We start from the raw sequence: 22,930 nt of genomic DNA on the forward strand, positions 1-22,930 counted from the left end.
GCCCACAACACCACCAGACAAAGTCCTAGATATATTTTTACTATTTTTACAATCACTCTTTTTTTTTTTTTTTTGAAATTTTAAGTCCTCTATTACTCCTTTAATTTCCATTTTTATAACCTACTATTACTTTGCAAAAAAAAAAAAGAAAAGAAAAGAAAAAGAGAGACCCTATTTTTAAAAGCAAATGTCATGTATATATATACACACACATAATTTTTGTGACTCTTTTTTTCTTTTCTTTAATATTGTATTTTTGAAAATCCAACCTCTACTCTAGATTTTTAATCTTTGCTTTTTGGTATTTGTTATCAATTTTGTACCTTTAAGAACCCCATCTTCAGTATCCATTTTTAATTGGGAGTGAGATTACTGGCTTGACTGCTCTCTCCCCCTTTGGACTCTCCTTTTTTCTCCACCAGGTCGCCTCTATCTCCCCCCTCTCCCTGCTCTTCTCTACCCAACTCTGCAAATCTCTTTGTGTGTTCCAGACGGTGGAGAACACTTAGGGAACTGATTACTGGCTGGATCTGTCTCACTCCTTTTGATTCCCTCCTTTACCCTCCTGGCCACCTCTGTCTCCTTCCTCCCTCTTCTCTTTTCTGTATAACTCCATGAACATCTCTGAGTGGTCCAGACTGTGGAGTGCACATAAGGAAGTGATTACTGGCTAGCTTGCTCTCTCATCTTTTGATTCCACCTCATCTCATTCAAGTCACCTCTAACTCCCTCCTCCCTCTTCTCTTCTCCATATAACTCTGTGAACCTCTCTGGGTGTCCCTTGCTGTGGAGAAACTTTTCATTTTTAACCTAGATGTTTTATCAACGGTACTGTATAGATGGAGAAGTCTTGAGACTACTGTAAAAATAAGACTGAAAACCAGAAGCAGGAGGCTTAATTCCAAATCATGAGAACAACAGAGAACTCCTAACTCCAGGGAACATTAATTGACAGGGGCTCATCAAACGCCTCCATACCTACACTGAAACCAAGCACCACCCAAGGGCCAACAAGTTCCAGAGCAAATATACCATGCAAATTCTCCAGCAACACAGGAACACAGCCCTGAGCTTCAATATACAGGCTGCCCAAAGTCACCCCAAAACCATAGACATCTCATACCTCATTACTGGACACTTCATTGCACTCCAGAGAGAAGAAATCCAGCTCCACCCACCAGAACACCGACACAAGCTTCCCTAACCAGGAAACCTTGACAAGCCACCCGTACAACCCCACCCACAGTGAGGAAACTCCACAATAAAGAGAACTCCACAAACTTCCAGAATACAGAAAGGCCACCCCAAACACAGCAATATAAACAAGATGAAGAGACAAAGGAATACCCAGCAGGTAAAGGAACAGGATAAATGCCCACCAAGCCAAACAAAAGAGGAAGTGATAGGGAATCTACCTGATAAAGAATTCCAAATAATGATAGTGAAAATGATCCAAAATCTTGAAATAAAAATGGAATCACAGATAAACAGCTTGGAGACAAGGACTGAGAAGATGCAAAAAAGGTTTAACAAGGACCTAGAAGAAATAAAAGAGAGTCAATATATAATGAATAATGCAATAAATGAGATAAAAAACACTCTGGAGGCAACAAATAGTAGAATAACAGAAGCAGAAGATAGGATTAGTGAAGTAGAAGATAGAATGGTAGAAATAAATGAATCAGAGAGGAAAAAAGAAAAACGAATTAAAAGAAATGAGGACAATCTCAGAGACCTCCAGGACCATGTTAAACACCCCAACATTCGAATCATAGGAGTCCCTGAAGAAGAAGACAAAAAGAAAGACCATGAGAAAATACTTGAGGAGATAATAGTTGAAAACTTCCCTAAAATGGGGAAGGAAATAGTCACCCAAGTCCAAGAAACACAGAGAGTCCCAAACAGGATAAACCCAAGGTGAAACACCCCAAGACACATATTAATCAAATTAACAAAGATCAAACACAAAGAACAAATATTAAAAGCAGCAAGGGAAAAACAACAAATAACACACAAGGGGATTCCCATAAGGATAACAGCTGATCTTTCAATAGGAACTCTTCAGGTCAGGAGGGAATGGCAGGACATATTTAAAGTGATGAAAGAAAATAACCTACAGCCCAGATTACTGTACCCAGCAAGGATCTCATTCAAATATGGAGGAGAAATCAAAAGCTTTACAGACAAGCAAAAGCTGAGAGAATTCAGCACCACCGAGATATCAGATCTCAATTCCTGGTACCTGTGTATGTTACCTTATATGGAAAGAGTTACCCAGATTAAATTAAGGATTTTTCAATGAAATTATCTTGGATGGTCCAGGAGGAGCTTTAAATGCAATCACAAGTGTTCTTGTAAAAGAGAGGAAGATTTGACACTTAGAGAAGAGATTCCTAGACCACCAAGGGGTGGATTATAGACTGATGTGGCACAAGAATGCCAGCAGCCAGCAGAGGCTGGAAGATGCACATTCTCCCCTGAAGTCTCTGAGATGGGCCCCGCTGGCACTTTGGTTTCAGCCCTGTGACACTGATCTTAAACTTTTGTCTTCCAGATGTAAGGGAATACATTTCTTTTGCTAAAACTCTTATGTTTGCAGTAATTTCTTACAACAGCAATAGGAGACCAAAATCCCTTGCAGTTAAAATCCTATATCTGATTCAGGTTCCTTCAAGCAGATGTATCCAACATTAAGTTACAGCTCTTCTGAAAAACAGGACAGGAGTACTTCTGACTCTCCTGGTGCTGATATTGATTCTGCTGGTGATTGTGTTGGGATTGCTAGCTTTGGGAGCTGTCCACTCCTTAATTTTGGGTGGGGGTTAAGTAGGTATCAATTTATTTCTGGCTGTGGTCCCTTTATTTACCTTTGACTAGATCTGAGTAGGAGCTGTGTTGTCTTGCTTGGTTTTCCTGTTGTCTTTCATCTTGCATTCTGAAACACAGGTGAGACACAAGCTGTGTAAAGAGTTTATTTGGGAAGTGATTACAAAAGCAAGGATGAGGGAGTGGGGAAGATGACACAGGAGCGGGTGAAAAGCCCGTAAAGTGTGAGCTACTGAGCTGCTGACCACTGTGAACAAGCTGAGATCCACCCTGTTGGGTACACTGGGCATGTGCATCTCAACGGACTCTCCAGGCATGGAAGCTGACACCTCATTGTGACTTAACAACTGGCCATCACCTCTCTGACCCTGCTTTGATTCTGTTATTTTGCATGAGGTTGTTGACACCGGACATAGATCAAGAGAGAGATCCAGAAAGAGTTTTACAGTTTAGTTACAATTTCCTGGGAAGAAATGGCACACCATGCAGGGTCACTCAGAGATAGACAGAGCAGAGACTGAAGCGTGTACCAGTGCCTCTGCTATGGATTCAACAAGAAGGGAAGGGACAGGCGTGGCAAACAGGCTTGGGATTGGCTAATGTGAATATTTTCAGTACACTTTGAGGCACTGAGGCTGTCCCTGACTGTTCTGTTACCTGGCCCTGGGATGATTAGGGCAGGTGTATGGTAGTGAAGTGTGAGGGTACAACTCAGAAGGTGCCTGGGAGTATGGCCTTAACTGACTGTTTTCAGAGAGTAACATCTAGCTAGGGCCACAAAATTGAGTCAAGACTGAGCTCAATTATTTGGGGTATTTGAGGGGCCTAAATAAATGATGAGCCTTTTGGAGTATAGAACATACATTGCACTAAACAGCAAAAGGCTCAATTTCTTGGTTCAGTGTGGCAGGTCTGGCCACTATGTTGCTGGACAGTATAGATTGATAGTGAAGTCAGTGTAAAGACTTGTCATATTTGTGTGTAACTAGTTGAAAGCGGTGGTCATGGTGCTTATGGTAGGAGACTCCAGGTGGGAGTTTGTGGTGGAAAGCTGGAGCAGGGAGTAGGAGAGGCACTGAGGAGTGTGCTGTCCTTTCCACAGCAGGTTGAGGGACTGACTGACAGATGGCAGTTGTCTCCTGGGAAAGGCAATAGTCTCCATTAATTCCTAGAATGGTACAGACAGTAGTGAATTCTCTGGTTGCTCAGAGGTAAAGAATCTGCCCCCCAGTGCAGGGAACACGGGTTTGATCCGTCATCCACGTGTCATGGAGCAACTAAGCCTGTGCACCACAAGTACTGAGCCTGTGCTCTGGAGCCTCGGAGCTGCAGCTGCTGAAGCCCTTGTGCCCTAGAGCCCGTGCTCCACAGCAAGAGACGCCACTGCGATGAGAAGCTCATGCAGCACAGCAGGAAGTAGTTCCCACTCACTGCTACTAGAGAAAAAATCATGCAGCAATGAAGACCCAGCGCAGCCAGATAAATGCAATTATTTTTAAAAGGTGGGCCTGCATTCACCATGTTGGTTTAAATAGTGGCTTCCTTGGAAGGTTTGGGACTCTGGTTTGCAAACCAGTAAAAAAAAAACCCAGACTAATATTAAGGAGACCAACATTCAACAGAGTGGTGTACAACTCACTTGACTGACTTCTGTTATTTGACATTGATTATCCTTAAGCATGTATCACTAACAAGTAGAAGTTTTCTGGTTTTATCCTTATGTGATATGGTTTTGATTTTATTATCTCCAAATGTGAATTTCACTTACTAAGTGGAGTTTTCTATTTATCTATTTAGTAGTCCACACTGCCTATGAGAATGGTCCTGGAGTACGTGGAGATGTGAGTCAATTTTTAGTTGAGCGTGTGGGCTCATTTCCTGCTACACAATAGAAAAGACCAAATACTGAGACAACATTCTTTTGCAGAAAGAAAAAAGCTTTATTATAGGGTGCCCAAGTAAGGAGATAGGAGGCAAACTGGTGTTTTTATCTTGGAAGGAGGGAGAAAGAGGGGCAGGGAGCTCAGAAATGATTGGTGGAAAGTAAGTTTAACTTTCAGTGGACGTATTGAGTTCTCTGCTGTCCTGCTCTTCTGCCTCTTCATGTGTCATATGTACAGATCTGTGGTATTTTGTATATAACTGGAGGGGTTTTGGCCTGTGCAATCTAACGTTCACTGTCATGCACCCTAGTCCCTCGATGCGTCTGTGCCTCAGCGAGTTGTTTCCTATCTGCAGTTTCCCTGGGTTGTTTTTTTTTTTTTCTCAATATTTATTTGGCTGCACTGGGTCTTCATTGTAGCATGCAGATTCTTTAGTTGTGGAATGTGTGCTCTTAGTTGTGGTACGTGGCATCTAGTTACCCGACCAGGGATCAAAGCTGGCCCCTTGCCTCGGGAATGTGGAGTTTTAGCCACTGGACCACCAGGGAAGCCCCTCTCTGGTGTTCTGAGTGTGTCAGTTTGTTTCTCCTATATGGACCTTGTAAGTTACGGGTACAGTTTCACAAGGGGACTTAAATGAAGAGATTAAGACCTGGGACAAGATAGAGACCCATACAGGGGGTCCATTTGCTGGAGTGGAATTTGAAAAATTGTCTGAGGAGGCCATTATGTCTCTCAGTTAAACTAGCAATCAAAAACCTATTAGGAAGCTAAAAGTGCCATTGAAGGCCTTTTTAAAAAGTCCAGCACAGTGTATTCTGAGAAGTGAACTTCGTGACTTGGTTAATGTCAGTAATGACTGCAACTCCAGATGGGATGAGAGTAGTGATAAATCTGGATATGGATTCACCTTCCCTGCACACAGTGCTTTGGCCAGAACTGCCTTCTGCAAACTTAAGAATTCCTATCCAGCACCATGGTCTTTCACATAGCATTAATTCTGATCAAAAAGCTCCCTTAACAAAAAAGTTCTGCAGCAGGCCAAGCTCTGATGGAATTCACTGGTCTTACCATGCCCCCAACATCCCAAAGCAGCTGGCTTGACCGAATGGTGGAATGGTCTTTTGGAGACTCAGTTACAATGCCAGATAGTTGGTAGTACCTTGCAAAGCTAGTGGAGGTGATAGAATTCCAGTTGAGCTATTCCAAATCCTGAAAGATGATGCTGTGAAAGTGCTGCACTCAATATGCCAGCAAATTTGGAAAACTCAGCAGTGGCCACAGGACTGGAAAAGGTCACTTTTCATTCCAATCCCAAAGAAAGGCAATGCCAAAGAATGCTCAAACGACCGCACAATTGCAGTCATCTCACACGCTAGTAAAGTAATGCTCAAAATTCTCCAAGCCAGGCTTCAGCAATATGTGAACCGTGAACTTCCTAATGTTCAAGCTGGTTTTAGAAAAGGCAGAGGAACCAGAGATCAAATTGCCAACATCCACTGGATCATGGAAAAAGCAAGAGAGTTCCAGAAAAACATCTATTTCTGCTTTATTGACTATGCCAAAGCCTTTGACTGTGTGGATCACAATAAACTGTGGGAAATTCTGAAAGAGATGGTACTACTAGACCACCTGACCTGCCTCTTGAGAAATGTGTATGCAGGTCAGGAAGCAACAGTTAGAACTGGACATGGAACCACAGACTGGTCCCAAATAGGAAAAGGAGTACGTCAAGGCTGTATATTGTCTCCCTGTTTATTTAACTGATATGTAGAGTACATCATGAGAAACATTGGACTGGAAGAAACACAAGCTGGAATCAAGATTGCCGGGAGAAATATCAGTAACCTCAGATATGCAGATGACACCACCCTTATGGCAGAAAGTGAAGAGGAACTAAAAAGTCTCTTGATGAAAGTCAAAGTGGAGAGTGAAAAAGTTGGCTTAAAGCTCAACATTCAGAAAACGAAGATCATGGCATCCGGTCCCATCACTTTATGGGAAATAGATGGGGAAACAGTGGAAACAGTGTCAGACTTTATTTTTCTGGGCTCCAAAATCACTGCAGATGGTGTCTGCAGCCATGAAATTAAAAGATGCTTACTCCTTGGAAGGAAAGTTATGACCAACCTAGATAGCATATTCAAAAGCAGAGACATTACTTTGCCAACAAAGGTTCATCTAGTCAAGGCTATGGTTTTTCCTGTGGTCATGTATGGATGTGAGAGTTAGACTGTGAAGAATTGATGCTTTTGAACTGTGGTGTTGGAGAAGACTCTTGAGAGTCCCTTGGACTGCAAGGAGATCCAACCAGTCCATTCTAAAGGAGATCAGCCCTGGGATTTTTTTGGAAGGAATGATGCTAAAGCTGAAACTCCAGTACTTTGGCCACCTCATGCGAAGAGTTGACTCATTGGAAAAGACTCTGATGCTGGGAGGGATTGGGGGCAGGAGGAGAAGGGGGCGACAGAGGAGGAGATGGCTGGATGGCATCACTGACTCAATGGACATGAGTCTGAGTGAACTCCGGGAGTTGGTGTTGGACAGGGAGGCCTGGCGTGCTGCGATTCATGGGGTCTCAAAGAGTTGGACACGACTGAGCGACTGATCTGATCTGATCTGATCTGCAGGGCAGGGACAGGGTTCTCCAGAAGGTTGTGTATGTTCTGAATGAGTGTCTAATTTATGGTGTTGTCTCCTGTGGCCAGCATTCAAAGGTCCAAAACTCACAGGGTGAAATGGGAGCGGTAACACTCACTGTTATCCCTAGTGATCTGCTGGAGACTTGTGCTTCCTGTTCCCACAACCAAATATTCCACTGGCCCGGAGGTCTTAGTGCCAGAGGGAGGAATGCTTCTATTGGAAGATATAATGATGATTCCATTGAACTGGAAGTTAAAGACTGCTGCTCAGCCACTTTGGGCTTCTTATGCCTGTGAATCAACAGGCAAAGGAGGAAGTTACTGTGCTGGCTGGTGTGATCGATCCTGACTACTTTGAGGAAACTGGACTACTTCCCTACACTGGAAGTAAAGAAAGCAAGGCTATCATGCAGGATACACCTTAGAGCTTCTTTCAGTACTACCATGTCCTGTGATTAATGCCAGTGAAAAACTATAACAACTCAACCCAGCAAGAGTACTAACACCCCACATCTTTCAGGAATAAAGGTTTGGGTCACTCCACCAGGTAAAAGTGCACAAACAACTGAGTTGCTTAATGAAGGCAAAGGGATACAGAATGTGTGGTGGAAGGTGAGGGAAGTTATAAATACCAGCTATGATTCCATGACCAGTTTGTTTTTGTTGTTCAGTCACTATGTTGTATTCAACTCTTTGTGACCCCATGAACTGCAGCATGCCAGGCCCCCTTGTCCTTCATTATCTTCTGGAGTTTGCTCAAATTCATGTCCCTTGAGTCAGTGATGCTATCTAAACATGTCATCCTCTGTAGCCCCCTTCTCCTTTTGCCTTAATCTTTCCCTGAGAGTTCAGTTGGTAACAAAGCCGCCTCCAATGCAGGAGACTCTGGTTCAATTCCTGGGCCAGGAAGATCCACTGGAGAAGGGATACACTACCCACTCCAGTATTCTTGGGCTTCCTTTGTGGCTCAGCTGGTAAAGAATCCACTTGCAGTGTGGGAGACCTGGGTTCGATCCCTGTGTTGGGAAGATCTCCTGGAGAAGGGAAAGGCTATCCACTCTAGTATTCTGACCTAGAGAATTCCATAGACTGTATAGTCCATGGGGTCACAGAGAGACATGACTGACTGACTTTCACTTTCACTGCCCAGCATCAGAGTCTTTTCCAATGAGTCAGCTCTTTGCATCAGGAGCATCAAGTTTTTGGCACTCAGCCTTCTTTATGGTCCAACCCTCACATCCATACGTGACTACTGGAAAAACCATAGCTTTGACTATATGGACCTTTGAGTTGCAAAGAATTGATGCTTTCAAATTGTGGTGCTGGAGAAGACTCTTGAGAGTCCCCTGGACAGCAAAGGAGATCAAACCAGTCAATCTGAAAGGAAATCAACCCTGAATATTCATTGGAAGGACTGATGCTGAACCTGAAGCTCCAATACTTTGGCCACCTGGTGCTGGAAGAAGGAGGAGGAGAAGGGGGTGACAGAGGACGAGACAGTTGGGTGTCATCATGAACTCAGTGGACATGAGTTTGAGCAAACTGTGGGAGATAGTGAAGGACAGAGAAGCCTGTGGTGCTGCAGTCCATCGTGTCGCAGAATCGGAAGTGAATGAACAACAGCCTTCTTTAGGTCCAACTCTCACATCCATACATAACTACAGGAAAAACATAGCTTTGACCATACGGACCTGTGTCAGCAGTGATGTCTGCTTTTTAATTCTCTGTATAGGTTTGTCATAACTTCCTTCCAAGGAGCAAACATCTTTTAATATCATGGCTGCAGTTACCATCCGAAGTGATTTTGGAGCCTTGGAAAATAAAACCTCTCACTGCTTTGACTTTGCCCCCTTCTATTTGCCACGAAGTTATGGGACCAAATGCCATGATCTTAGTGTTTTTTTTTTTTTTTAATGTTTTAAGCCAACTTTTTCACTCTCCTCTTTCACTCTCATCAAGAGGCTCTTTAGTTCTTCACTTTCTTCCAGTAGAAAGTTACAGAGACAGATATAAATCCATTTCTGTAACTGGTCATGTATACAGAAATGAGAATTGTTGAGGTCATCTACCTCCTTATGTCCTACCTGGATGGGGAAGCCTTTCAAGAGATGGAATCTCCTTGTACCTATGAATTCACTGTCTTTTGACTCAAGAGCACAGACTTTGACTCCCATCATTGCCCTTGAGTTGATGCATTCCTGTGGATTTGAAACATGCCATAAGCACACAACACTCCTAGAATGATTGAGTCCAAGAACACTGAGGATAACATACTATGTTCTTGTAACAAGTGTCTCAGGTATAGATTTTGTTCCCAGTTCAGTTCAGTTGCTCACTCGTGTCCGACTCTTTGCGACCCCATGAACTGCAGCATGCCAGGCCTCCCTGTCCATCACCAACTCCCGGAGTCTACCCAAACCCATGTCTGTTGAGTCGGTGAGGCCATCCAACCATCTCATCCTCTGTTGTCCCCTTCTCCTCCTTCCCTCAATCTTTCCCAGCATCAGGGTCTTCTCAAACGAGTCAGCTCTTTGCATCAGGTGGCCAAAGTACTGGAGTTTCAGCTTCAGCATCAGTCCTTCCAATGAACACCCAGGACTCATCTCCTTTAGGCTGGACTGCTTTGATCTCCTTGCATTCCAAGGGACTCTGAAGAGTTTTCTCCAACACCACAGTTCAAAAGCATCAATTCCTTGGCACTCAGCTTTCTTTATAGTCCAACTCTCACATCCATACATGACCACTGGAAAAACCATAGCCTTGACTAGATGGACCTTTGTTGACAAAGTAATGTCTCAAATTACATTTAGGTCCAATTACAATTCGTTTTCTCAGCTAATCAGTGGGTACTGTGGGCACAGAACTGACTGGCTGAGGACCCCAGCACTTTGGCCCTCATTGTTGATATTTCTGGGATTCTGTGTGGTCCAGGCCTGAATAAGGAATGGAAGACAATCACAGGGTGGGTGTGCAGAACCTGTGGGCCTATTGTAAGATGGTCTCAGTCTTGTATCCCTCTGCGTGGGGACCCAGAACAACATGTCAAGTGCTAGAGATGAGCAGTCAGGGGACTGTGAGGTTAGGGAAACATTTACTGAGTGTCTGCTGTGGGTTTCTGGCTGAAGACAAGAAGCAGAGTGTGGCCAGGCTTTCATTCAGACTCAGGTGCCAGGTGTCCCGGGATGGATACCCCTCCTCCCCGAGCCTAGCGCAGAGTCAGATGAGGCAGTTGTATTGAAGTAGTGCCTTTATTTACTGAAGTCCAAGTCATAAGCTCCAGTGCAGGGTGGGTTCTCCTTGCCTCGGGGCATCATGTGCTACTTGGTGGATGGCCCTTGGTCTTTCTCCTCACTGACTCCAAGGGGCTTGGGATTGGCCTGTGAGAGGTCAGGGTTTGAGGCAGGAGTCTCATCAGATCCCTGTGCCCACACCCTCCATGGGTCCTACCCCTCCTCACCCTACCACTGCCAGCCTCTGCACTTTTGCCTGGGATGTGTCCCATTGGAAATGCCCTTCCCTGAGGACCATTCCCACCCACAGCTCCTCTCACAAGCTCTCTGCTCCCTGCACTGGATTCCAGGACTCACAGCTTCTCCTAGGCCAGCCTCCTCCTCTTGCTTGCTCTGGGCTTGGGCAAGGACCTGTACCCCAAGTTTTTCCAGCTCCTCCTTCAGCCTGGATAGAAAGAGGTCGGGAGTGGGGCAGGAGGATGTGGAGGGAGAAGGGTAGGACTGTAAAGGGACCAAGAGACAGAGTCTAGAAGGGAGCAGACACTCCCTCAGCCACCTTCTCCTTTGGGACTCGGGGGAAGGGCTCCATGCCCACCTCTGCCTCTTCTGCTGCAGCTGCTGACACTTCTGTTGCAGCTGCTCCTGGCGCTGGGCAGCAGCCTCCAGCAGCTCCTGGGCTTTCCTGTTCTCCTCCTCAAACAGATGACTGAGGGTGGGGCCATGGGTGCTGGCAGCTCTTCCCCTCCACTCACTCCCCCCTCCCGATCCATGTCTTACACCACAGCTGCTGCCTCCGGGCTGCGGAGGAAGAGCCCTTCATTGATTGTGTGGCCCTTGGCTCCAAACTGCGAGCACAGACGATGCTTCACATCCTCCAGCTTTGCCTCCACCAGCTTCTCTGCAGCAGAAAGGAACGGATGGGCAGGGCAGGGCAGGGCAGGGCAGATCAGGGCATTCCCATCTTCCAGGCCTCACCTTCCTTAAGCAACTGCTCCTTGCCGCTGTCCAGGGTGCTGATCTCCAGGGCCAGCCGCTCTGGTTTCTGATGGATAATAAAGGAGACCTGTCCGCAACTCCTGGCTTTCTCCCACGTGCCTCAGAGAAGCCAATCTGGATCTGGTCTTTACTCATATGCCTCACTTCCTGCATGCCAGGCACAGTCCAGCTTCAGGGCCTCTGCATTGGCCATTCCCTCTGTCTGGAATTGTTCTACCCCAGATACCTGTGGTGCTATGCAGGAGAAGCTCATAAAGTAGCTAGTGTTCAGGAATTCTGCAAGGGCATCCTGCAAACACCAAAACTCAAGCCTGTTCTCTGGAGACTCAGTTATCAGTTCAGCACTGCAGCTCCTACTCTTCCCTCCAGTGACCTCACTGAGTCTGTCCATCCTGACTTGCACTCTCTCTGCCTATTTTCTTGTTTGGGATCCCTAGGTGGCAAATAGTGGCCTGCTAATTTCCCCACTGTCTTCCCTGTGACTGTGATGGCCCCAGAGACACCCATGAATCTCCTTAATGGATAGCCCCTCCTCAGTTCTTCAGAGCTCCTCTTGAGCTCTTAAGGCCCCTGGGAGGCACCAGAGGCGGGTGGGCAGGGCCGGTGCAGACGGCAACACCTGGGGGCGGTGAGGGTGCTGAGGGGCTAGGCTCAGTGCGGCTCTGACACATGGCTGCTGGGCTTGCTCAGGAGCTGGGTGTGGCCATCGACAGGAGGGAGGCCTGGGGGTGACACAGCTCTGGGCCTAGTGCTGCCAGGGAAGCTGTGCAGGGTGGAGAGAGTAGCTCTGAGTGACTCACGTGGAATTCCCACAGGTCCTTATACTGGCCCATCAGGTCCTCCAGTTGCTCCTCGAAATCCAACCTGGGAATCAAACACACAGGATGAGGGGCTGTGGCCTGGGACACCCGTCCCAACCTGGTTCACCCCGGTGTCTTTATGCACAGACGTGAGGGAGCTTGCTTGTGCTCTTCACTCTGCTGCAAGCGCCTTTGCCTCCTTGACCCTCCAAGCTTCAGCTCAGCCAGGTCTTCTAATTCCCATTCCTAGTATTACCCCCTCCCCGCTTACAACCCACCCAGCCCCCCGTGCCTTGGGAGGCGGACCTTACCTCAGCTGCCTCTGTTTGTTCTTTTCTTGCTCAATTTGGGAGTTCAGGGCAGAAATCCGCTCTTTGCACTCCTGCAGCATGGTTTGCTTCCTGGCAAGAAGCAAGGCAGTCACCATGCTTTCTGAATAATCTCTCCCTAGGAGGGGCCTGGGGTGGAGCTCCCATTTCCTTCTCTTGACATCTGTTGTAGCCTTCCAGATTGAGTTTCTTTCTGTAACTTTTGGGGTGGTATGAACACATGTCCTCTGGAATGTCATTGTGAAGATTAGGGAGATCAATGTGGGTGTGGTCACACACACAAGCACACACATATTGATCTCATGTGAATTCCTCAAACATATTCAGTGTTGGTATGCTAGGGGCTTGGAGGTCTCTGGTCATGAAATGAGCAATATAAGCATTCAGGAGCTAGAGAGATGGGTGAATAGAAGGATAATGGGTGAATGGAGAGAGGCTGGTGGACAGATGGTTGGCATGATACCTAAATGAAGGGACAGATGAAACTATAAAAAGCACAGAATAAAAACCAGCTGAAGGAATGTAATTGACATTCTAGCAAATGAATGATTATCTCAGTGAATAAGATGGTAATCAATACTACGACCTACTGTTGGGAGTCACGGTCTCCCTATTTTATAGAGGAAGAAGATGAGAGCTGTGGGTCTAAGGCCAATTTCCCTTAGTTTTTTTTGTTTGTTTGTTTTTCCCAGAATGAAGGGGTAGCGCTCAACAGGGGCTAGGTGGAAGCTCTTACCTCTGTGCCTCATTCTCCTTATCCTGGCAGTGGAGCCGGAGGAGCCTCAGGGTCTCTGCAGGGAGAGGAAGTTAGGACCCTGTGAGAGCCCATCATGGCTGAGGTTTGGGCATGGGTAAAAACACCAGATTATGTGAGGTCTCCTGAAGAGCTGATGGGACTCTGTTGGAAGCCACAGGAGGGAGGCAAGGTGATTCAGGCTTCAGAAGGCTTTCACTGCTATAGAGTGGGTTTCTGAAGGGTGGAAAAGGCAAACACCTGGAGATAAAGTAGGTGCAATTACCTTGTTTTTTGCTCAAGATCTCTTTCAGGCGTACTTTCTCTCCACTCACTGGAAAACAGAGGAACATGTTTGGGCATCACCAACCACCCACTGTACCCGAGAGGCTGGGCTTGGCAAGCCCTGCCCCAACCCCAAATGTAGACCCCCTTCGAGGTAAGTCCCCTTCCCCTCCTGTGTGCATGCTCCCTGTGGGCACCAAAGGGTGCTTGATAAAGGGTGGCTAAGAGGACCCTGTGGAATGCCAGTGCAGCTACATGGAGGGAAGAGAAAAACACTTCACAACAAGTTGGGTAAAGGCTGTGAAGAAACACATCAAGCAGTAAGGGGCATGTGACTAGGTGGGGGCCGTGTGCTGACTCTGAGTGGGGAGATTGGGGAAAGCCTCTCTGAGAAAGGGGCATTTGAGCTGAGAGCTGAATGATGTCTTCAGGCAATAGGAATCTGTATTATATGGGGGATCTGCCTAGCAAAGGTCCTGATGTGGGAGTATGCTTGGCGGTGTTTCAGGAACGCTCCCCAAAATAGAGTGGGATGGGGGAGATTGGTAGGCCCTGAAGTTGGGGAGGGTGCAGGAGTGCTTGGCCACAGAAATGATGCTGTCTGTAATATTGGGTTCAAGGATGTGTGACATTTTGGGGACCTCTGGGTGATCCCCCCCAGGCTTACATGAGTCCAGTTCTTTCTGCAGGGTCTCCCAGACAGTCCGGGCGTCTCCCAGCTCCTCACTAGCTTTCTTTTTTGCTGTGCCAAACCATAGGACATCATGTAAGTGTCTGTCCTTGCAAACATTTCACACTTGTCTTCAAGTAAACCTAGAGGGGCCCCTAGAGGATTTTACAGAGCAGGAAACAAGTCTCCCGGAGCCAAAGCCCTTCTTGGGCTCAGCTGACAGCAGGGCCAGGTTACTAAACATGTGACTGCAGCTCCTGTCTTTGGATGGACCAATCCATGTTTGGTTTAATGCTCCCTTGTTTCAAAACACTAAGTAATTCTGAATAAGGGGCTCTGCAAATCATGTAACCACTCCTGGCAGACAAGCCAAGGTCCTGAGCTCACCTTGCTGAACCTCATTAATCCGGTTAATCAGGACCTCAACCCTGGGCTCTAGGCTTCCCACTGCAGGGAGAAAAGGAGGTTGAGTGAAAATGACAGGGCAGGCAGAGGAAGGTGGATGCCCTCCAAGGCTCACATTCCGGGGAGGGGAGGCAGCAGCACATAGAGATACCGAGTCAGGTTGTGGTAACTTCAAGAGAAATAGAGGAACCACAGATTAAAAAGTGAAGGAGTGGGAAGTGCTCCTTCAGATATGGCAAGACCTCTTGAGGGCCCCAAATCAAGTGAGGAGGGCAAGCCTTGCAGTTCCCTGGGTGGGGGTGGGAGACAGTCAGTGCAAAGGCCTACTCGAGATAGGAACATGGGCGGACGGTGCCTGGTAGCAAGAAGAGAGCAGAGTTGAGGTGGATGGAAGGAAGGTAAAGACAAAATCCTGGAAATTCAGTAGAGTATAGGGGGAGCCAAATGGATGGCCAGTAAGGGGATTGAAACTGTGTTGTGGGAAAATGTTTTGCATTTTATCCCCTTATACTTAAATTTTGAATCATGGAGTCATATTTTTACTTCAAAAAATTAACTTTTGAAACTAAGAGAACAAATGAGTTAATTTCCTAAGGTGGTGAATCAGGTGGCTTAGAATTGATTCCACTTCTGCCTGACTCCAAACCTCGGGCTGAGCCTCAGTTATAGAGGAGACACGTGACCTTTCTGCAACTTCTTCACCATTTCCATCAAGTCTTCAATTTTCTGTGAAGACTTGGCCTGCCCTGTGGAGACAAAACCAAACATTTTAGTATGTAATAATGAGAAGCCTAAGGAAGGGCCTGATAAATTGGGCTGGGACTGAGGTGGGCTGAGGGCAGGTCTCCAGCCAGAGTGGTGCCTCTGCTCCTTGACCTGAGGGAGACACTGCAAAAGAGATGAATCAGAGAGACTCCTTCATAGTCATCTTTTCCTAAAGGGTGATTGACACCATAGATTTCCCCTTCATAAGACTCAGAGCAAGAGAAAGGGTACACTCTTACTGTTGATACTGTTCAAGGCTTGGTCAAAGCTCAGGATGTAAAAACAGAAAAGAAGAAGTAGTATTAAAAATTGGAAACAAGGAGTTAGAAGTCACTGTAACTGGTAGGTGACATAATAAACTATAGATTTATAGAGAATATTACCCAAAGAAATCTCAGAAGGAATAGTGAGAAATTTTAATGATGTATCTTTAAACATATAAACACAAATAGCTTTCCTATATATATGTTTCATATTCAGTTCAGTTCAGTCACTCAGTCGTGTCTGACTCTTTGTGACCCCATGAACCACAGCACACCAGGCCTCCCTGTCCATCACCAACTCCTGGAGTCCACCCAAACCCATGTCTGTTGAGTCGGTGATGCCATCCAACCATCTCATCCTCTGTCATCCCCTTCTCCTCCTGCCCTCAATCTTTCCCAGCATCAGGATCTTTTCAAATGCGTCAGCTCTTTGCATCAGGTGGCCAAAGTACTGGAGTTTCAGCTTCAACATCAGTCCTTCCAATGAACACCCAGGACTCATCTCCTTTAGGATGGACTGGTCGGATCTCCTTGCATTGCAAGGGACTCTGAAGACTCTTTTCCAACACCATAGTTCAAAAGCATCAATTCTTTGGCACTCAGCTTTCTTTATAGTCCAACTCTCACACTCATACATGACTACTGGAAAAACCATAGCCTTGACTAGACGGAGCTTTGTTGACAAAGTAATGTCTCTGCTTTTTAATAGGCTGTCTAGGTTGGCCATAACTTTCCTTCCAATGAGTAAGCATCTTTTAATTTCATGGCTGCAATCACCATCTGCAGTGATTTTGGAGCCCAGAAAAATAGTCAGCCACTATTTCCACCGTTTCCCCATCTATTTGTCATGAAGTGACAGGACTGGATGCTATGATCTTAGTTTTCAGAATGTTGAGCTTTAAGCCAACTTTTTCACTCTCCTCTTTCACTTTCATCAAGAGGCTCTTTAGTTCTTCTTCACTTTCTGCCTTAAGGGTGGTGTCATCTGCATATCTGAGGTTCTTGATATTTCTCCTGGAATCTTGATTCCAGCTTGTGCTTCCTCCAGCCCAGCATTTCTCATGATGTACTCTGCATATAAGTTAAATAAGCAGGGTGACAATATACATCCTTGATGTACTCCTTTTCCTATTTGGAACCAGTCTGTGGTTCCATGTCCAGTTCTAACTGTTGCTTCCTGACCTGCATATAGGTTTCTCAAGAGGCAGGTCAGATGGTCTGATATTTCAGAATTTTCCACAGTTTTTGGCAATCCACACAGTCAAAGGCTTTGGCATAGTCAATAAAGCAGAAATAGATGTGTTTCATATTAACTTGCTTATAATCAATACAGGCATTTAGTTTTAATCCTTAATAAATTAGTAGATCCAGACAATTATTATTAGTGCTATTAACATGACAATAAAAATAACTGGACATCATGAGCTATTCGATGTAAAAATACAATGGAGGATTCTTGTCAGAAAATAATGCTAACACTTGTTACGCCTATCAATCTAAATAACCAATTTAGAGGATATACAGGGACAGAGGACCATTTAAGCGGCATATGTGCATGCAATTAGCAACATCCACACTGGGAAACTTCACAGGAAAAAGAACTCAGTTTCTTTAATTTAAAAAGATTTTAGGGGAAAAAGGAGACAGGAAGACCCTTACAGACAAAAAGAGATTAAAGAAATGTATCAACCAATCTCAATAAATGGACAATGTTTGGATTTTGATTCAATCCAATACACTTTTTAAAATATTGATGACACAATCAGGGAAATTTGAAAACTGATTACAGATACTTGAAACAAAGGAATTATTGTAGCTGTTCTTCAGATGTGGGGCTTCCCTGGTGGCTCTGATGGTAAAGAATATGCCTGCAATGCAGGAGACCCAGGTTCAATCCCTGGGTCAGGAAGACTCCCTGGAGAAGGGAATGGCTACCCATTTCAGTATTCTTGCTTGGAGAATTTGACGGACAGAGGAGCCCGGTGGGCTACAGTTCATGGGGTCACAAGGAGTTGGACACAACTAAGCGACTAACACACACATTCAGAAGTGGTAATGCCACAGTGGTTACTTTTCTGAAAATAGTACTTAGTTTTTAGAGATATACATGCAAATATTTATGGATATGTTATGATGCCTGGGGTACTTCAAAATAAAACAGTGGAGTAGGTGGTAGGGAGGAGCTGAGGATAATGAAGAAACAGGATTGGTCAAGAGCTGATAACTGCCAAAACTGAAAGATGAGTTCACAGGGTAATTATCCTTAGTTCTTAATTTTTTTTTAACTGAGTTACAGCTGGTTTACAATGTTGTGTAAGTTTCTCCTTGCACAGCAAGATTTGGTTATAAATCTATATATAAACATTTTCAGATTCTTTCCTATTATAGATTATAAAATACTGAATATATTGAACATAGTTCCTGTACTATAAGTAGGGTCCTGTTGACTATATTTGCATTTCGATTCCACACATAAATGATATCATGTGATATTTGTCTTTTTCTGATTTACTTCATTTAGTATGATAACCTCTAGGTTCACCCATGTTGCTGCAAATGGCATTATTTCATTCTTTTTATCTTGTTTGTTGTCCACTCACTAAATCATATCTGACTCTTTATGACCTCTTAGACTGCAGCACACCAGGCTCCTGTCCTCCACTATGACCCGGAGTTTGCTCAAACTCTTGTCCATTGAGTCAGTGATGCCATCCAACCATCTCATCCTCTGCTGCCCCCTTTTCCTTTTGCCTTCTATCTTTCCCAGGATCAAGGTCTTTTTCAATGAGTCAGTTCTTTGCATCAGGTGGCCAAAGTACTAGAGCCTCAGCTTTAGCATCAGACTTTCCAGTGAGTATTCAGGGTTGATTAACATTGTATAGGAGGATTCTCTTGTATCCACACCTTCTCCAGCACTTATTATTTGTAGATTTTTTTTCATGATTGTCATTCTGATCAGTGTGAGGTGATACCTTAGTGTAGTTTTGATCTGCATTTCTGTAATAATTAGCAATGTTGAGTATCTCTTCATGTGCCTATATTCTTTTGTATATGCTTAAACTTTTCCATAATAAAAAGGTTTTAAAAAATCACCCAAACATCCAATCAAAATAGAGAAGGTAAGTAATCATTTATACAGAAGAATGGAAAAATAGAGAAAACAAGTAAGCAAAAACTACACTAAACGTTAATTATATCTGAAAAGATGTATAACCTTAGTCATAATTAAAAAGATGAAAATGACATGTTGTATCTAGCAGCTTGGTAAAGATTAGTAAGTCTGATAATGCCTTGTGTTGATTACAATGTAGAGAAACAGGCACTAATGCACACTGAAAGACTGTGAAAACCGATGCAAACTTTTGGAGGACAGGTTGGCTGCATCAACATTTTCAAGACAAAATTTCACTTCTATGAATTTATCCATCAGATATGCTTGGTTACATATCTGTGTCAAAAATGGGAAACTTGAATGCCCATCAGTAGAGAACTTATGATTCATGCCCACAAGAGAATACTGTGCAGCCATTGAAAAGGAGGCAGAGTTATATGTATTAACAATGAAAGAGATTCAAGATAGACTGAAAGGAAAGAAAGTACAAAACAGTATAATATAGAATCCCATCTGGCTACAAAAAGAGGTGAAAAAAATATTTTGTCAGTCTAAAAATATATGTGTCTTATTTCTAGAAAATTTCTGGCTCAAATCACACAAAAATATTTTCAACAGTAGTTCTTTTGGAAAGTAGAAGTGGAAGGATAGGTAAGAGAATGTTTACTTTTCACTGTATACTTCTGCATATGGTTTTACTTTTACTTTTAAATGTTAATAGACTTCCCTAGGTGACCCAAAAATGAATTTATAGTTTTCTTGAGCAACCATTTGTCCAGGTATTATTAATAGACTAGGCAGTGAGCTGCACCTTTATTTTTTTTTCTTTATCGCATATTATAAGGTAAGGCACAGAGTGGGAAAGCAGAATATATCTGTTGAACAAGTCAACTAATATATTGTTAATAAAAAAAATTCAAGGGTACAACTGCCTATGTTATTATATGAGCCCCTACTTTTTACTTCTTATTTTAAAAAATTTCAAATTTACTTAAAAGTTGCAGAAGTAGAACACATAGCTGTATATGCCGTTCACCCCAATTTTACATTTGCTAATAATCATGAACTTTGAGAATAAGTTGCAGATACAATTCTTCATTACCCCCAAATATCCTAGTGTGAAGTTCTGAAGTACAAGGACATGCTCCTGTGTAGTAACAACAGTACAACAATTAAAACAGAGAACAGCAGTGAGAGATATTAACATGTGATCATCAAGTGGTACTTTAAAAATGTCTCCTACTTTCACTTTTATAAATTAAAAGTTCCACAAGTATCAGTTACATAGTCCTGGTAGAAAAAAACAAATATTAAGATTAAAAACGTTCCTTCACCTTTGCATTGCCCTTAGAAACTAGATTGGAGAAGGCAATGGCACCCACTCCAGGACTTCCAGTACTGGAGAATCCCATGGACGGAGGAGCCTGGTGGGCTGCAGTCCATGGGGTCGCTAAGAGTCGGACATGACTGAGCGACTTCACTTTCCCTTTTCACTTTCATGCATTGGAGAAGGAAATGGCAACCCACTCCAGTGTTCTTGCTTGGAGAATTCCAGGGACGGGGGAGCCTGGTGGGCTGCCGTCTATGGGGTCACACAGAACTGGACATGACTGAAGCGACTTAGCAGCAGCAGAAACTAGATCCCTCCATCAGAGTCATCAATTAGGAAAGCAGCCTCCAGACATCTTTCTGTGCAACCTACACAGTATTGCAATTTTTCCATCTTGCTTTACTCTCATAAAAATATCTGTTTTGAAGATCATATTGTATCTGTATGTCTAATAATTTACAAGTTGACTTGGTTAAGTGGATTTTAATTCCACTTCCTCTTCATTTTAGAAATCCACTGCACAGGTATATCCCAGTGTGCATGGGATTTAGCTATTCCCTTCCCAAGTTTTCCTACCACCATCTAGGCTCCAGTAACTATCCGATCCATGCATCTATATATGTCTTGTGTGATTCTCTAGGAATGTGACCAAAAAGGGGAGAAGATAATTTAAATGTTAAAATTTGTGCCAGAAGGACTACTGCAAACCCTTTACCCTTTCTTCCTCTCATCAGAGTATGATATGGTCTGTATGTTTACACTATTGTTAACGCTAGATACCACTGCCCCCTTTTTTAAACAACCTAATAGACTGAAAATGGAATCTTGATGTCTTATTTTCTTTCACTGCTATAGAATGAATGTTTGTGTCCCTCCATATTTCATTTGTTGACATCCTAAAGTCTGATGAGATGGTATTAGAGGGTGGGGCCTATGGGAGGTGATTAGGTCATGAGGCTGCAGCCCTCATGAATGAGATTAGCACCTTATAAGAGACCCCAGAGAGCTCCCTTGCCCATTCTGCTATGAAGACACAGATGGACATCTAAGATTCAAGATATTGGTCCTCACCACACGCAAGAAATGGTATTTCACCAGTTGTAAGACACTAGTGAAGTCAACTGCATCTAAATAAGCTAGCTTAATGAACCTGAAACAAAGATACTAAGAGGTTTCTTTAGCACAGTGGTGAACACAGTAGGTGCTTAAGAAACGAGATCTATATGTATCTGTTCTGTTTTTCCTTTTGTTCTTAGCTGAGGATTGTTACTGAATGCCACTCCCTGCTCCAAGCAAGCTTTCTGTGCTAAGTTTATTTCATTATGTAAACCTTCATTTATTAAAAAAAAAAAAAAAGGCCACAAAGCACCTGTCACGTACAAAACTACTGCCTGCAGGTGTGACGGATATGACCAAGGCGGGTTCATGAGAGAATCTTAACAAGGGGAGACAGGCAGGCCAAGAAGAGCAGCGTCAACAAGCTGAGGGATGCGTGTTCCTTGTACAATTCTCTCCCCTTTTGTGTTAACACCTAGGAGCATATCCTTCGAGGGGCGGACAAGCCTGGGAACATTTTTTATCTTTCTCTTCTATGCTAGGCTGTAATTTCAGAAAACTTTATAACTGTAATGAGCGGCCATGCCTCTCCTTTCCCGGTGAGGTGGGAGCCATTGCTCAATAGGTCAGTGTCAGGAAGAAAAAAAACGTAATGCTGTGTGGGGCAGTCCGGATCCTGGTTTGGGGAGGGGGAACCTATCGTTGAGGACCATTACGGAACAACAGGGAAATTCAGGTGTTCGGTGCTGAGATGAGATATGGGACGGGCTCCTTCCCTCAGGTGACACAGCCCCGAGAACAAGTCCCTTTCTGTCGCAGGAGATGCCCGTGGAGACGCTCAGGATCAGACTGAAAGGATGCCCTCTGCCTACTTTAACGTACTTAAGCAAAGCAGATGGCGCCAAACGAGGCCAAAGGAAGTGAGTGAACGTGGGACACGGGCCTGTGGGTGATTCCTCGCGGCACCAGGCAGAGCCGCCAAGATCCTTCCCATGGGGCTGAAGGTCATTTTTTCCTCACGCCCGCCCCGACTCTGAGGAAGCGGCGTCTGCGTGCGCTCCCTGCCCGCCCAGCCTTCAACAGCCGCGGTTGGGGGCCGCCGCCAGGCCCAGCTCTACCTCTGGCCTCGTCAGTCGGGCCCACGGCTCCCGCCGCTTCAGCATTCGACGATCCCGGCCGCCCAGCCATGTCCTCTCAGTTCACCGGCTGAGCGCCTCCTCTGGGATTGGACGGAACCCGCGCCAGGGGCGGGGCGTCCTCAGCACGCCTGCGCAGTGCACCCCTGCGCCGTACCCTTCTTCCAGGCGGCAGCTAGGGTGGCGGTTGGGCAAGCTCCGGTGCGCACGCTTGAGTCCACCCGGAACAGATTCCGTGCAGAGCAGGTGTGGGGCGCGCACGGGTCTTCCAGGCTGGCGATTGGCTAGTTGAGGAGCCGGCGACCTGCTAATGACAGAGGTCTCACGAGGGACTGTCCCAAGTGGCGTCACCCACCTTGCGAGGAGGGCACCTGAACCTGGTGGTGGGGAGCAGAGTCTCTGCACATGTTGAGAGGTTGGCGGTTTACCCAAGGACTCTGCGTGGTTTTCTGGAGGGAGGCCGTAAATT

The 22,930-nt window shown here is 44.9% G+C and overlaps 1 protein-coding gene across 2 annotated transcripts; it reads right to left on the bottom strand.

Annotated features, from left to right (window-relative positions):
• Positions 1-10,583: 10,583 nt before the first annotated feature.
• Positions 10,584-22,552, bottom strand: SYCE1 (synaptonemal complex central element protein 1). Of its 2 annotated transcripts, XM_086378284.1 has the most exons (13): positions 22,444-22,552; positions 15,483-15,545; positions 14,782-14,841; positions 14,392-14,466; positions 13,726-13,773; positions 13,443-13,497; positions 12,689-12,778; positions 12,378-12,441; positions 11,557-11,623; positions 11,359-11,479; positions 11,177-11,287; positions 10,939-11,026; positions 10,584-10,728 (listed from the first exon to the last, which is right to left on the bottom strand). In XM_086378284.1, the coding sequence occupies exons 1-13, from the start codon at positions 22,511-22,513 to the stop codon at positions 10,669-10,671; spliced, it is 972 nt and encodes a 323-aa protein (XP_086234410.1). In that variant the 5' UTR covers positions 22,514-22,552; the 3' UTR covers positions 10,584-10,668. The 2 variants fall into 2 exon arrangements, with proteins under 2 accessions (XP_086234410.1, XP_086234408.1); XM_086378282.1 differs by having other exon boundaries at positions 10,584-11,026.
• Between the last annotated feature and the right edge of the window lie 378 nt (positions 22,553-22,930).

The sequence above is a fragment of the Bos grunniens genome, chromosome 26 (assembly GCF_055505025.1).
Source record: "Bos grunniens cultivar Pamir isolate PY7600 chromosome 26, Bosgru_T2T1.0, whole genome shotgun sequence".
NCBI lineage: Eukaryota > Metazoa > Chordata > Mammalia > Artiodactyla > Bovidae > Bos > Bos grunniens.